The sequence below is a fragment of the Leuciscus leuciscus genome, assembly GCF_965113295.1.
Source record: "Leuciscus leuciscus genome assembly, chromosome: 13".
Classification (NCBI taxonomy): domain Eukaryota; kingdom Metazoa; phylum Chordata; class Actinopteri; order Cypriniformes; family Leuciscidae; genus Leuciscus; species Leuciscus leuciscus.
Window position 1 is genome coordinate 13,565,259 of NC_138737.1, and position 15,842 is coordinate 13,581,100.

General features: G+C 36.4%; 1 protein-coding gene across 1 annotated transcript; it reads left to right on the forward strand.

The window, feature by feature from the left end:
• The first annotated feature begins 1,792 nt into the window (after positions 1-1,792).
• On the forward strand, positions 1,793-15,832 carry samd10a (sterile alpha motif domain containing 10a). Its single transcript, XM_082189381.1, has 5 exons — positions 1,793-2,171; positions 5,847-6,028; positions 10,436-10,604; positions 12,609-12,749; positions 14,080-15,832. Exons 1-5 carry the CDS (start codon positions 2,159-2,161, stop codon positions 14,100-14,102), a joined length of 528 nt encoding a protein of 175 aa, XP_082045507.1. The 5' UTR covers positions 1,793-2,158; the 3' UTR covers positions 14,103-15,832.
• Positions 15,833-15,842: the final 10 nt, after the last annotated feature.

A 15,842-nucleotide genomic window follows, 5' to 3' on the forward strand; every position in this document is an offset into this window, starting at 1 on the left:
ATGCTACTTGTTGTGTTGGTGGCCCCTTTTGATTTTATATCGGTAAATTACCAGCTCAAGTAATTGCATATTTGTGCTGTTGTTGCAGTTGATATTTAGTTTTCTCTATATTTCTGTCTTAAAGCATGACTTTCCAAATATAAGAAAATTTTGGGCACTAAACTCCAACTTTGGGGTTTTCTCTGAAAGAGGCTAAAGAGCATTCAGAGTTTTCTCATCCAGCAGCAGTAAGGTATTTATTAGAATGTGTTGCAAATATTAAGTTTATATGAAATATAAAAAATTCATTATTCTTTACCATTTTCTAATGAAGGAACTGCCAATAATCAGAGACATGAAATTGTCTGTGAAATGGATACATATACAGACGTGTTCCGGGGTCCTGTGGAAGAGGAGGTTGAGAAAATGGCCCTCTAAAATCTCATGGAACAGTTGGAGGATTTCAAAGAGCCCTTTTCGTTTTGTTTTGTTTTTAGGGAAGACATGGACTTTTTTTTTTTTTATAAGAATGCAATGAAATAATGGGACTGAAAAGTAAGCTGTTCCTTTCAAGAGTGTTAGATACATTTCCTATATTCATGTTAGTTCAGCTTATTAACTAAAGTTAAGAAATACACATTTTGATCTTGTTTAACCAAAAATGAAATTGTCATAATTTACTCACCCTCAAGTTGTTCTAAACCTGCATGAATTGTGAAGAATGTTGGTAACCAAACCGTTGCTGGTCCCCATTGACTTCCATGGTATCAAAAAAAGCAGGCTACTATGGAAGTCAATGGGGACCAGAAACTGTTTGGTTACCAACATTCTTCAAAATTTCTTCTTTTGTGTTCAGAAGAAAGAAACTCATAGTCAGAACAACTTGAGGGGGGAATAAATGATGACATAAGCTATGAGAAATCTACATGCCGCAAAACATTTTTTTTTTATGTTTATTTAGAATTTTAAATAAAAGTATATATGACATTATATAGGCCGATCCATACTTTGGATTTGGATTTCACGGTGTCTGTTTTTGTAACAAAATGAACATCTCATAATAGCCTACAGTCAAATGGAAAACACTATAATGTTAGGCTTACATTAGTTAACTATTGATCAAAATGAGTATTAATAAACAATCAGATGATGCATTATTAGTAAATCATGTACTGTTGTTATTTTGTACATAAATATAAATCCTATAAAATCCATGTGAAAACACCTCGTATTACATCAAACAAACAAACAAATTACGCGAAAACACTGTAGGTGGCGCGACTCAATAAGACACACTCTAAACCATATATGGTTCGTTTTTAACTTCCGGCCTGGCTTGTGTGTCCTGGGAAGTGTGTAGTTGCGGGGCTGCAGATACTATTGGAGCTCAGTCAGGAGTCAGGACCGCCGCACACCGGGCAGTTGAACTCGGTCAGGTGAGGTATTGTTGAATATCTGCTGAGAGAATTGAGGGGAAATGCCTCCCTCTAGTGTTTAAAGTGCAAGGACAAAATAGCGTGCAATTTTGAGGGTTTAGAGTTCATTTTCAAATCGTTTCATAAACATTAAACTACGGTAGCCTAATAGCACGGGCAATGACTCTATGAAGTCAATAACAATAGAATGATTTTAAACACTTTTCCGAACTTTGGTCATATTGAATGATGTGTCACAGAAATGCATCCCCATATTGTGCTTGCTGAAGTTCACAGACTAATTACAGGCTTTGCTTGCTGCCAGTGGGACGTGAGAGAGAATCAGACGACAGTTTCTCACGAAACACCCCTTTTGTGACAAATATATAACGATTAGAAATAACCTAATATACCAAGTATTAATATATTTTAAATATATAGCAAAGATTATTTAATGAAGATGAATTATTGATTTATTTATATATTTATTATTTAATTTTATTCTCAAAATATGAAAAGCTTCATGAGGTGGTTGAGGTGAACAGTGCGCGTGGGGAGGCGTCAGCGTGAGAATGTGTGCAGCGCGCGATATGTGTAGCCTACTCTCATATTTGACATTGCGAAGCGCGAGTCGATCACTACACACTGGATGTAGGCTACCTGCTGAAGAAACACCTTTCAGTGCGCCCAGGGTGGAAATGGGACCCTTCAGCTCGCAACTTTTAATCTAACAGGAGCATTGTCGCAGAGTCTGGATTGTTGACATGGCAGTAGACGGTAATTATTTAGTTTTATTTTCATCAAAAAGATGATCGTAATAGTTAGATGGTACGTTGCAAGCTATAGATGACTCGAGGTAGGCTATCAGTTGTCCCATAATATATTTTAGATGTAATATCTTTTTAATTTCCTGATTATATGGTTTGAATATATTTCATATAGGCTAGCCTATGCTAAAATTTGAATGTAACATTGGTGTTGAAATAGCACTCAGGTGGGCATTTGCATTTCTTATAATTGTAATAATTTTCATATATTTTCAGTTAAAGGCATATCTACTCAGGATATAATTGCCTTGTACACAGTGACATGGTTAGTTTTAAAGAATTAAGTAGGGGGGGCTTTAGTGTGTGTACAGTGTCAGCCTTTTAATATGAATCAGTTCAAAAGAATTTGAGTCATTTGCAAGCAATATTATTTTTATTTATCCGGCTATCAATAAGCATAAAATGGCAAAATAATTCATTTGACATTTTGTGAAGTTTGAGTAAAGTATTATCTGTTTCTGTGAACGTTATGTAGTTTTGGTTGTGTAAATTGAAAGGTGTTGACACATATAGGCTAATCGTGGCTTCTCATTGACAAAATTCTGCTCGAGAATCTACGTCTCAACATGTCCTTCAAACCCTCAAAAGAAAACCCCAATCTTCTTTCTTTTTCCAGTCTGAGATCCCATTGAAACTGAGTATCTATACTTTTCTGGTGAACCAGTTACCTGCTGAGCGGTTTGTGTCATACACCACTTTAATGTGGCTTGCATATTCATTTTTGCATTCATCTGCATAGATAATGAGGCCAAACAGATATCTGAAGCATCTCTCTCTCTCTCTCTCTCTCTCTCTCTCTCTCTCTCTCTCTCTCTCTCTCTCTCTCTCTCTCGGTCTGTAGCTCATTATTTCACACAGATGTTGTGTTTCACTCCCTTCCCAAGTTCAAACCCCTCATGCTGTTCAGAGATCTTTGGCAAACTTGCTTGGCTCTCACAAGAGAGCACATCGTTAGTTCGGTCCAGTGGGTGCAGCAGGTGAGAAAAACACCTTGGCCTGGATTTAATTATGTGCTTGTGCTTTAGGGAATGAAGCGCTGCCATGGATGATAAATCTGTAATATAATATGAATTTAGAGATTGGTCTTTGGTTGGTTTGTTCTTTCATATTGGCATCATGAAGTGTGGCTGTAACCACATATTCAAGATTGAAGGACAAATTCAACTAAAAGTTTAAATTGTCATCATGTACTCACACTCATGTCGTTCTGAACTCATTTCTTTGGTAGATCACAAATTGATGGTGCTTTTTCCATACAATGAATATAAATGGTGATCAGTGCTATTTCAAGCTTATAAAATGACCAAAAAAATAAAGATGCAATAAAAGTTCAATTTCGGTCTGCTCTTCATACAAACATATCATATGACTTCAGAAGATTTAGAATATAGTGCTACAAGTCATATTGAGTAAATTTATGGTGCTTTTTCGTAGCTTGACAATGACTCTTCACCTTTTACTTTTATAGTATGGAAAAGAGTAACATGAGCATTTTGCCAAGTTGCTTATTTTGTGTTTTACAGAATTAAAAAAAGATGATTTAAAAAAGAAAATTATTTTATGATTCAGACACTGGAAAACCTAACACTAATCTGCATATTCATCTTAGATTAATCTAACTACTTTATGGCCTTGAACATAGACATGCTTTTTGATACAATAATATCATTCACTATGCCATTCAAAAATTAATACTTTTATTCAGCAAGGTCACATTAAATTAATTAAAAGGGACATTAAAGTCATGTATAATGTTACAAAATATTTTCTTTTGTATAATGTATATAAATGTATAAATAAAATGAATAATTTGAATATATGGGTCAGCAACACAAGTGACTTCAGCATTGATAATAATAAGAAATCTTTCTTGAGCACCAGATCAGCAAATTAGAATGATTTCTGAAGGATCATGTGACACTGAAGACTGAAAATTCAACTTGCCATCACAGGAATAAAAAATATTTCAAAATACATTGCAATAGAAAACAATTATTTTAATTTGTAAAAATATTTCAAAATATAAGCTGCCTTGATGATGATAAGAGACTTCTTTCAAAACCATTAAAAAATCTTACCGACCCCCAAACTTTTGAACAGTAATATAAAAACTCTGCTGCCTATAGACTTTTCTATTTCCCCTTTATTGTAAGCTTTCAGGAGGAGATGCTGTTTCTAGATTTAGGAGCACATCTTTTTGCACACAAATATAGCAAATAAGGGCAACATCTGTCCAAGACTAACAGGCCTTGACGTGTTTTCACCCCCCAGCCACAGTAGTACGACATCTCTCTAATGTCTGCTTCAGAGGCACAGCGATGAAAGACTGTGTTCAACTCTGACTCCATCCCAAATGCATTCATACAGGCAGGCATCCCCCATGCACTCTTGATGAGGACGGCCTTTGTAGCCGCCTGCGAGGCTGCAGGGAACGAGAGCAAAAGACATTCCTTTTATCTCATCCTGGCCTCCACTTTCAAACACACACACAAACTTATAGTCTTTCCCTCTCATCAACTCTTGCTTATGCACACACGCACATACAGATATAATGCCATCACACGCACACTGCCATGCGCGGAGATGACTGATTGTACTCGTTTGTGCTAAGACTAAGGTGGTGATTAGAAGCGTGAGGTTTTAATGAGCAAGTACGCACACTGTATCTGTCTTTGTCTGTTAATGCACTGGCCTCTCGCAGCTTGTGGGAGAAAATCTGCTTATGCTGCCCACCGACTCATTTACAGTCACCAGTCGAGCGAAACTATGTGCTGGTCTGCTGTATTGCTTTTTGAAATATGCACATTTTCACAGTCTTATACTCACAGCTATTATGTATGTACACATTTGTATTTTAACATTTTCATTTTTAAATGGGGTCCAAAAGTCAGTGGGGTCCAAAAACAACACTGACATTTTTCAAATTTAATTTGAAACGGTCATTTTTCAAATTATCTTTCTTTTATTTTTTTTGAAAGAAAGAAAGTCATACAGGTGTGGAACGACATGAGGGTAAAAGAGTATTTTTAAAGCATGTTTTGTACCAGAAAGGTCTCAACAAAAGTTTCCAGTTAATTGTATCATGAATTGCAAATGCTAGTTTTTGTCTAGCTCAGCAAGAACTTATGTTTCAGAGTCGTTCGGTATTTAGCAGCACTTAAAGTTTTCCTTCCTGGAAATCTGGAGCCTCATATGCTTTTCATTAGATTACCCCACAGGCTACCAATGCTCTGCTGGTTTATCGCCCTCTGACACTCTAATGCATAATTTTCCCATTAACTTTGCTGACTAGTATCTTTAGTTATTATTTTGGGAAGAATCCAAGCCGCCCAGTCAGCCGCAGCAGATACGGGTCTTTCAAACATTACTTTTTGTTGAGGCTTAGCTTTTACTTGAGCCTAAACTCTTTCTTAACCACCAAAACCCCTAATGACAAACCCAGTCCTTGAACTGACCTGTAACCACAGCATTTATGATGAATGTAAACATTGAATCTCCCACAAGGCACTAGTCAAGCTGTACATCTCAGTGGTCTGTGTCTTTCTGAAGGGGGAAGTGAAAACACAAGTAAGAAGGATGGAATGTATGTCTAAATGAATGCCAAATCTCTCTTTTTGTATTGCAGCGGCCTCCAGTTTTACCTTCTGTCGCCCTGCGGTGGAGTACAGGGCTCTTCCAGAGGATTTTAAGTACCAATTGAGTCGTTGTGCAGGTGGAAACCTTACCTGGCACGAGGGGCACGGCCGCAAAACAGCGGGTGGTCGAACGGTCAAACTACTGCAGCAGCCTGGAACCGAAGGACTGCAGGTGAGACCAAGAAGGAGATATGTACCGAACATCTCAGTCCATCTGAATATGAGTCTACATTGAGCATGACAAAAACACGAGTCCTCTTCTTCTGATTAAATAAAGATAAGAACAAAGTCAAGCAGTTTATTATATATTCCCTGTATGAGCTTCAAATTATCAGCATTTTGTACCACCTCATTAATATGACTTAAGTGTCAAAACCGAAGCTCTTTCAAGCTCTTACTATTGCATTTCCACATGATGTTGTAATTGATCAAAAGAGGACATTGTGAAAGACCAGTGTTGGGCAAGCTACTCAAAAATGTTGCTATTGCTGATTACCATATTCATGAGTCATATGAATAGATAAACTAGTAACTTCACTATTTGCAGTGCAAAGGAATTTGACAGCTGTGAAAAATAGGGAAACTGTTGAAACTAGCTATTATACAGCAGAGCTAATGCAATGCAGATTTCAGATTTTCCATAGTTTGGTCATTAAAAGGTGTGATTAGAGAATTTGTGTGCAAATAATGTATGGCGGTCGGTTGTTGCATTATTAATAGTGTGAAAAATGTTTCTCAGAAATGCACTTGTATGAAAAGCTGTGCATTAAAAAAGGTGGAGGAGGGCAGACTGGCAACAAAAGGCTTCCTCTCTCTTTCCAGCCATCTAAAAGCTTTAGTTTGTAGTAGCGAGTTATGCTGTTAGGCCAGAGGGTTCTGAAGAGAGAGACCACTCTCCACAGAATGGCTTTAAAAAGCCTTGTGGGCCTCAGGTCACATGGGCACTGCTGATTTGAGCACTGTGAGCAGCTATATGGGTCGTAATGTGTGTTTTTAACTTCATTTGATCTTCTGCATTAGCATATTAATGAAGCAAGTGCCTCTAGTCGGGTTTGCAGAGCTTTGTGGGTCAAAGTCAGTCTCACCCGCACAATTAGACTCCTCTTAGAGTTTACAACAGGTTTGCAGATAATAATTAGGCCCAAACCTGATTTCGTTAAACTGAGATAGATAGATAATATTATCTTAATGAGTTTGTGTTCTGCATTTAATTAATAGTATTCAAAAGTAATTACTTAAGGCAAATCCAGTGTTCTGTGGTCATTTCCATTTTCTTTTCCATTTCTTTTTCTAGTGCTAAATTAGTTTTTTATCTCATCTGTGAACTCAGCAGAGGTTCTGTTCATTTGGACATTTTGTGTTTAGTGGATTAAATATGAATTAAACTGTCGTAAAGGAGTCGTTTTGAAAGGAGTATCTTATATGCTCCTCAAGGCTGCATTTAATTGATCAAAAGTACAGTAAAAACTGTAATATTATGAAATAATATTACAATTCAAATGAACTTGTTTTTTTTTTGTAATATATTTTTTAAATGTAATTTATTCCTGTGATGGCAAAGCTGAATTTTCAGCATCATTACTCCAGTCTTCAATTTCACACGATCCCTAAGAAATCATTTTAAATGGCTGATTTGCTGCTCAAGAAACATTTATTATTACACAATGAAATAGGATGTTGCTGCTTAATGTTTTTGTGGAAACTGATAAATTTTTCTGGATTCTTTGATTAAATAGAAATTTCAAAAGAACAGCATTTATTTGAAATAGAAATAATTTATAACATTATAAATGTCTGTACTGTCACTTTTGATCAATATGATGTGCCCCTGCTGAATAAAAGTATTCTTTAAAAAAAAAACATACTGACCTCAAACTTTTGAACGGTGTATATATATTATTTAATGCATAAATATGGCAAACTCTTTCATCTGTTTTTATTGTCTCATCTATTTTATTTTATTTGATCTCAAACACCAGTACAATATCTAAATCGTTCACAAATCTTGCTTTTTGCCAGAGTAATTGGAAGAGGAACACCAGACTTAAGGTGAATCTTTTGAACTTGGGTTTAAATTTGTTGGATTTTGCTGAACCGGATCAGAGTGCAAAGGTTCAGAGTGTTTGCCTTTGATTTTCCAAAAAAGTGAATCCATGATCAAAAGCTTGGTGTGATCAGACGTCTATGTTAATTTATTCCTTATGAAAACCCCAAACAGGAGCTGATGAGATTCTAACTAACCTCTGCACTTTTTTGGCCTTAATTTAAACCGTTCTTAATGGTTGGTGACCGTGTTAGCCTTATCCAACAGTGACAGGACAGAGACACAGCTCTGTTTTATCTCTTCCCCTAATGGCTTCATACACAAATCCTTTGTTCATATCAGCTACTCTTGTTAGTATTTTTCTTAACAATGCAGTTTTGTGTATGTCAGTACATAAAAGACTCACTGACATCTCACCACACAGTGTGCTCATCCCAGAAAAAAAGTTAACAAAGAAGAAAAGAAAATAGAAAAACATGTCACTTTTATCACAAATGTTTTCTCACTTTCATCTTATTTTATTGTTATTGTCTATAAACTTTGCAGAAACACGGCACTTTCCGCTGCCATGCCATCTCAGAATGATCAAAGAAGAAATGAAGAACTCAAGTTGTCTGTTTGTAGTAAAAAATGTGACTATTATGTGTATGCATTTGTGCACTGGGGGCCATTTTTGATTGTTAGGGTTTGTATTTTTTTCTTTATTGTGCTCACACTGATTCTCTGGGGTCCATGTGAATGGAAATCATACTATAAATAATTAATATTATCTTCAAGTGTTGTGAATTCCTCTCTCAAGACTCATTCGAATGGCATAGAGCGCAATTCAAGAGAGAATCTTGAATAATTGGCATTAAACTTTTGTAAAAAGACAGCTACTTAATCAAATCCATTTAAGCCACAAACAATAGTATGTTAATGGTTTACTGTGAGAGCAGGTAGTTAAAAAAGATGGGTGCAGATGTAAATGCATTCACTGACATGCTTGATAGTCTCATGTTCTCATCTGCAAGGGCTTAGAGGGACCTCGGTGTGTTTATGCCCTAGAGATGTGCATCCCTCCCAAAACCAGCTGAGTGGAACAGTCACTTATTCAGCCTATATGTGTGCATGCATGCATACATGTATGTGCATGGGCAAGAATGTATGTGTGCGATTTCCTGCAGTTGCAGAAGAAAGAATTCCCCACTGCCCTCAAGGGCAAACACAGCAAAGGCACAAAGTAGAAAGTTGCCTGAGGGAGAAGAGAGAGAAAGGGAGCAGGAGAGATGGGGGAAAAACTGTGAAGGAGAAAGAAAATTGAAGATGAACTTGAGGGATGGGGTACAGATGGTGGTAAATGGCTTAGAAAAACGAAACAAATAGAGGGAGAAGTGAGAAAATGGAGGGCTGTGATTGTGTTAGGATAAATGACTGTTAATGAAACGGAGCACTAAATATGCAAAGCACAGTTATTTTATGAAACAAGATTCGCTTCAGGACCCAGAATTTATGGCGACCCAACATATTATGAAATAGTAGAATAGAATATATAAATAATATATAATATTATAAATTAGAGTTTGATCTGGTGTTGGTACGAGTTTGAATGTTTTTGAAATAAGACTCTTATGCTCACCAAAGCTGCATTTATTTGGTAAGAAATACAGTAAAATTGTGAATTATTACAATTAATATAAATGTTTTCTATTTTAATGTATTTTAATATATAGTTTATTCCTGTGATGGCAAATCTGAATTTTCAGCATAATTTTTCCAGTCTTCAGTATCACATGAAAATGTATTAAATTTTTTATAAAATGTGTTCAATTTTTTATAAAATGTATTAAATTTTTTATAAAATGTATTCAATTTTTGTGAAAACCATAATGAATAAGTTCAAAAGAACAGCTTTTATTTGAAATAGAAATATATGTAACATTATAAATACCTTACTGTCACTTTGATCAATTGATTCTGTCCTTGCTAAATAAAAGTATTAATTTCTTTCGAAAACAACATTTTGCAATGCAATGCTAAGTCTAGTCTGCGATCATATGGAAGTCAAGCGAGTGTTATTGTGGCTCATGTCACTAGCGCAGCCGTTGTAACGAATGCTAATCAATCTAGAATGGCCTTCATTTATACAGCTCGATGTGCAGAATCATGGCCGTGTCCATCAGGCGGCCAATCAGGTGGCTGCGTGAGATGAAAACATCCATCTTAATCACTGCCAGTGCATGACTTTGAGCATTGTTATTTTTTATTTTATAAAAAAAAGAAAAAAAAGTATATTTCCCAGAGGTCTTAGCAGGAGGGAGAGCTGTTTATCTGTTTATATTCTTTTTTTTATTACTGTGCAAGAGATTGGTTTCAAATTAGTAGTCCTATAAAAAGTTGTGCATTCATGCATGGTAGGACTCCAGAAGGATGCACACAATTCAGTCACATTTTGAGATTTGTTTTTCGGTTCCACTTCTCTGTGAAATGCATATTTAAATGAGTTTCCCTGTCTCTGTCTCTCTCTTTCCCATGCTCTATTTCTTTCTCTTGCAGTTACGTTCAGGTGAATCGTACTCTGTTTACCACACCAGCCCCACCTTGCCGTGTCTCTCCAGGCCAGTGGTTCTGTGGTCTCAGCAGGACGTGTGCAGATGGCTGAAGAAGCACTGTCCGCACAACTACTTGACCTATGTGGAAGCCTTTTCCCACCACGCAATTACAGGTGTGTGTGATCCAACTTAAAAAAAAGAAAAATAATTGTTGCTATTGTATGTCATTTATATGCCTATACATGATGGTAACATGTAAGCCATTATTCATATGAAACTGCATATGCATATAGTTACATTCTGTATAAAATCTCACATCACAGTAGATATCCTGCAAAAAAAACAACACCTTTTTAAAGGTACCGCATACTCAGCAGTAAGACCAATCCCCTGACACCAACACATCTACTGAATCTCATATGGTATGACAGAAGCATTACCCTTTTAGCTGAAGGTCAGCCAACCTGTGCTCATCTACTCTCCTCAAAACACGTATCTTGTCAAAGAACTGATACAATTTCATTCTCAACCTCTGAATTTACTGTGCTCTACTCTTTCCTGCTCCATTTTCAGTATTAAAAAAAAGAAGTAAAGCACTGGCACAGGAAACTCGCATGTACAAGATTAGAAATCGGACATATATGCTCATGGACACTGTTTTGTTTTTGAGCCATTCATCTGAGACATACATGCTATGTTATTTTCCGCATAATTAGGAAAATTACATTGTGACAACTCTGTAGCTGATGGCGCCACATGAACATGCACTGCTACTTGCCTGAGCTGTGAAAGGCAAAGAAAACATGTCAATTTTAAGATTTTAAGGGCTTCCAAAAAATTATCAATTCAATTTTTATTTATTTATAAAGCACAATTAAAAATAACTGCTGCTGACCAGCTGTACATGAAGATATAAGTAAAATACATAACCATAACATACATTCATACAGGCACAAAGTCACAGATGAATAAACAGAGCATAAACAGTAAAGCAACACACCACAGATTATAAGACAGATCAAATAAATGTTTTTAACTTTAATTTAAAGTGGTAATGTAGGGGCAGTTCTGATTTGAATTGGCAAGCTGTTCCAAAGTTTAGAAGTGGCTATATGGCGATTGCCCGATCGCTACTAGACTTTAGTCTGGTTTTTGGAACAACTAAAAGCCTTTGATTGGCAGACCTAAGAGCTTTTACTGTGTGATGATCGATCAACAGGTTAGGTTTAGTAACTCGTTTGGGGGGGCATGGCCCACTAATGCCTCCCCTTGGGGCCGGCCCTGCCTAGTGGTGATAAAAGCATGGAAAGAGCCTTCTTTCAAAATTATTTAAACAAATCTTAAAGATCTCAAACTTTTGACCAGTAGTGTTTGATGTTTGCCAAAACATTATGTTGGAATACATGAATTTTTTTATTGGCCATCAGTGCAGAAAGCCAGATGGTGTAGTTTCAGCATCTACCAGCAGGGGAAAATGTGGCCATGCTAACCAACCAAACCTTGACCCCTCGTCCACACCAATGACTCTCCACTAGCTCGAAGCTAAGACTCGCTGGCCATACTGATATCGTTCATTATTTTTGTTGGGTTTGAAGAATTCTTGCTTGTATATGCGTCTCATATATCTGAGTGTGTCACAGGGTCTCACTCACAGCTTAGGCCGCTGCTTCTCCCACTCACTCCTTGAACATGATCTCGCTTACTAGGGACCCATGAGGTTCTCCTATTCTCTCTCGGTGGACACAAAGCATCAAGATCACAGACACTTGGGTGATCTTGGGTGAGATCCAAAGAAAAGGAAATTGAGAGAAAAGGAATTCAGGGAGTTAAAAACATGAGGATGAAATACAGCCACAATGGTTTTTCTGCAAAGCTGTGGACTGAAGTGTTTAGAGTCACAGCACGAGAGGCTCAGTTGGATACAAAGTGGGAAAAGAACCCGGGGCGGCCTGTGCCCTCAGGCAGCAGTTCCACACAGCATGTTACCATAGTCACACATGCAAAGATCACTGGGAACACAGCGATAACAACCTTACGGGGATTTGCAATGCTGTAACTTGTTTATAGCTGCCAGCAAAACTGTGCATACATAATGCAGAGGCTGCAGTGCTTGTACGTTTCCAAAGAGATCATGCCTACTGAAATTGTCTCTCTTTCTGTCAATTTGTCTTTGTCAGGTCGTGCTCTTTTGAGACTGAATGGCGAAAAGTTAGAACGGATGGGTTTGGTTCAGGAGACTCTGAGACAAGAGCTTCTCCAGCAGGTTCTACAACTACAAGTACAAGAGGAAGGGCGCAACTTACAGCTTCTAAGTAGAGGTGTGTGTATGTGTGTGTGAATAAAGAGCAAAAAGGAGGAAGAAAGATTCTGCAGCAGGTGGCATGACCTAAAGCGATAATGTTGCATAAGGAAAAATGAAAGTTGTGGGGTTTGGTGTATTTGTGCCTATTTATCTCTCCCTAGCAGTGTTGTAATGCTTCAGTGCAGGGGGGTTTACATTTTTTGATGACAATATGTTAATGCCCTTGAAAGGGACATCATTCCAAAAGCATAAAGCCAGCTATATATTTCAATGTATATTAGACCCAATTATATTGTGTGGAAAAAAAATTGTAAGTGCTATTATGTTGTTACTAAAATGTTATTATTCACTATTTTAAAGGGATTACTATAAGCCAAAAAAGTGATTCAAATAATATATGAAAAATATTTGCTTGTATTAAGTGTATTAAGCTGACAGCTTTATTTTTTCTACCCACAATTAGAGCTATATTAGATGCATAAACCTGAAGGCGGTCATTAAAATAAAATGATCAATGCACTCAAAATATGGATTTTATTAATTTTATGAATGGTCAGTAGTGACAAATAAAAATTGTAAGAAATTAGTCATTTGTTTATAGTCCCAAGTACTACCTGTCAATATTTTGGGGTCGGTAAGATTTTTTTAAATGTTTCTGAAAGAAGTCTCTTCTGCTCACCAAGGCTGCATTTATTTGATCAAAAATAAAACAACAATATTGTGAAATATTATTATAATTTCAAATAACTGTTCTTTATTTTAATATATTTTTTAATATATACAGGAATATTTATTCCTGTGATGGCACAGCTGAATTTTAAGCATCATTACTCCAGTCTTCAGTGTCACACGATCCTTCAGAAATAATTCTGATATGCTGATTTGGTGCTCAAGAAACATTTCTTATTATGTTGAAAACGGTTGTGCTGCTTAATATTTTGTGGAAACCTTCAAGATTCTTTGATGAACAGAAAGTTCAAAAGAAAAACATTTCTTTTTGTAACAGTATAAATGTTTTTACTCTCACTTTTGATCTATTTAATGCATCCTTGCTGAATAAAGGTTTCTTTAAAAAATATTTATATTTATATATATATATATATATATATATATATATATATATATATATATATACGGTATATATATATATATATAATTTTTCTTTTCTTTTTTTTTCTTTTTTTTTTTACCGACCCCAAACTTTTAAACCGTGGTTTATATTAAAAACCCAAACCCAGAAAGGAAATATTGTCTCCTGGATTCTCTCATCCACCATGTGTATATATAGGTATTTTTACACATTAAATTCATTCATTCATTTTCTTCACTGTCCCTCTCTTCTCCAGGGCTATCTGGAAACCTGTCATAGCTTCAACCATGCGTGGGGTAGTTCTACCACACTGACTCTGAAGGGACATCAATATGTCTATAGTCAGGTTGAGGCCAGAGACATTTGACTGGAGCTGTCAGGGACTGGGACACGGGGACAGGTTTCAGTTATACAGCTCAGCCTCCACATCCTCACTATGCTTAAGAAAACTCAGACCACCTCGGATGACACCTACAAAAGGAGCTTTCATGTGCGCCCTTTGATTTATATATCCCAAATCTGCTTTAAAAATCATGAAATGAAGAAGAAATCCGAAATCTTTGTATCTGATGAAGGTGGACCCAGCTGGATTTACTGGATTTTGTAAAAACTGATCTAGATTAAAGTCTGCAAGACGTTCAACAGTAACCTGGATGTCTGGCAACACTATCAGAACGTGCAAAAGCCGTGGTGTTATGAAGACCTTTTGCACATAGAAAACAAACTATTTTCTGCTGGAATGTGACCTAACCAGACGTGCCCTCAAACGTATCCGTCAAGACTGTGGTCTTGTTTAAGCAAATGTACTGGTAGAGTTGCTGGAATCAAATCACATTATAAATGAACCTAAATGATTCAAACTTGCATTTGTACTCTGAAATCAACTGGACTTCCTGTGTCGGGCTATAGGCTGTACTGGTTTTTGTTTCTTGTAACAATACATTTGCTTTTTAACTTAAGATGACTCTGTTTCTGGGAACAGAGATAAAATGCGTCCAAACGAGTTCCCCACGTGACAATGACAACAGCATTCACACTGAAATGTTGGCCATAAAAGGCTGTGTAAATTACAAAGCTCTGTAAGTGTCTGATAATTGCAGATGACAGATGTAAAGTTAAGGCAAACAGATGACGTGCTGCATTGTGTCCTAAAAAGACTCAAGTCTGGACTTGCACGAGAGACCATTCAGATAACCCACATCAAAACATCAAGATGATGCAGTGCGAGAACCTAAAAGCAGTTTGAGACACGCACAACTTGTAAAAGTGTATTCCTGCATTATTTTGTGATGAGTCTCATGTATTATTTTAAGTAATGATAGGAGACTGATTCCTTAACATGGATTGTTAAGTGTTGTGACACCATGACTCAAACATTCTTCTACTGTGGGAAGTGCATTGGCATTTAAAATGTTTTAAAAGATACTTTATAGGGAACCGTTTTCTTCTGAAAAATGCTAAACTAGTTCAAGGATTGTCTTCACTTTGTTGAAAAGCTAATTGTTTTGTCAGTTAAACAAATAGGCAAATGTTTTTTAGCCACAGTTCGGATTTCACAATGTGCTTTTACCCGCGGGCAGCGCTGTTCATGTTAAATCTGGATTGTACATTCTCAGAATGCATTGTCACATTTTTACATGATGTACCAAAAGAAACATTTGCATTTTTTTCACACATATTTGTGTGGTTGAGACCTACAGTTATAGACTAGTTCTAATTGATCACAAATGTTGAATATCAAATTAATTTGTAAATAATTTTGTGCATATTTGTATTTGACATTGCAAAAGACTTCTTGCTATTTTACAAGACAAGTTGTTTGTGATCATTATGAAACAAGTTGCCAAATTTTTTTCCCCCATTTCCTTTTATGCTTTTTGTTTGTGTGTATGAGTATGTGTGTGATTTGGGAATTAGTTCAGAGATAACAGTACTCCAAAAAAGCTGCACTCAAGCTGCTTTGTGCACTTTTTATTTCAAATAAAGTCAGCCTGCACAACTTTAATCAACATTTTTAAA

Coding starts and splice junctions, on each gene's coding strand:
- samd10a (XM_082189381.1), top strand. Junction 6,029..10,435: donor CTGGAACCGAAGGACTGCAG/GTGAGACCAAGA, acceptor TTTCTCTTGCAG/TTACGTTCAGGTGAATCGTA. Junction 12,750..14,079: donor CTTACAGCTTCTAAGTAGAG/GTGTGTGTATGT, acceptor TCTCTTCTCCAG/GGCTATCTGGAAACCTGTCA.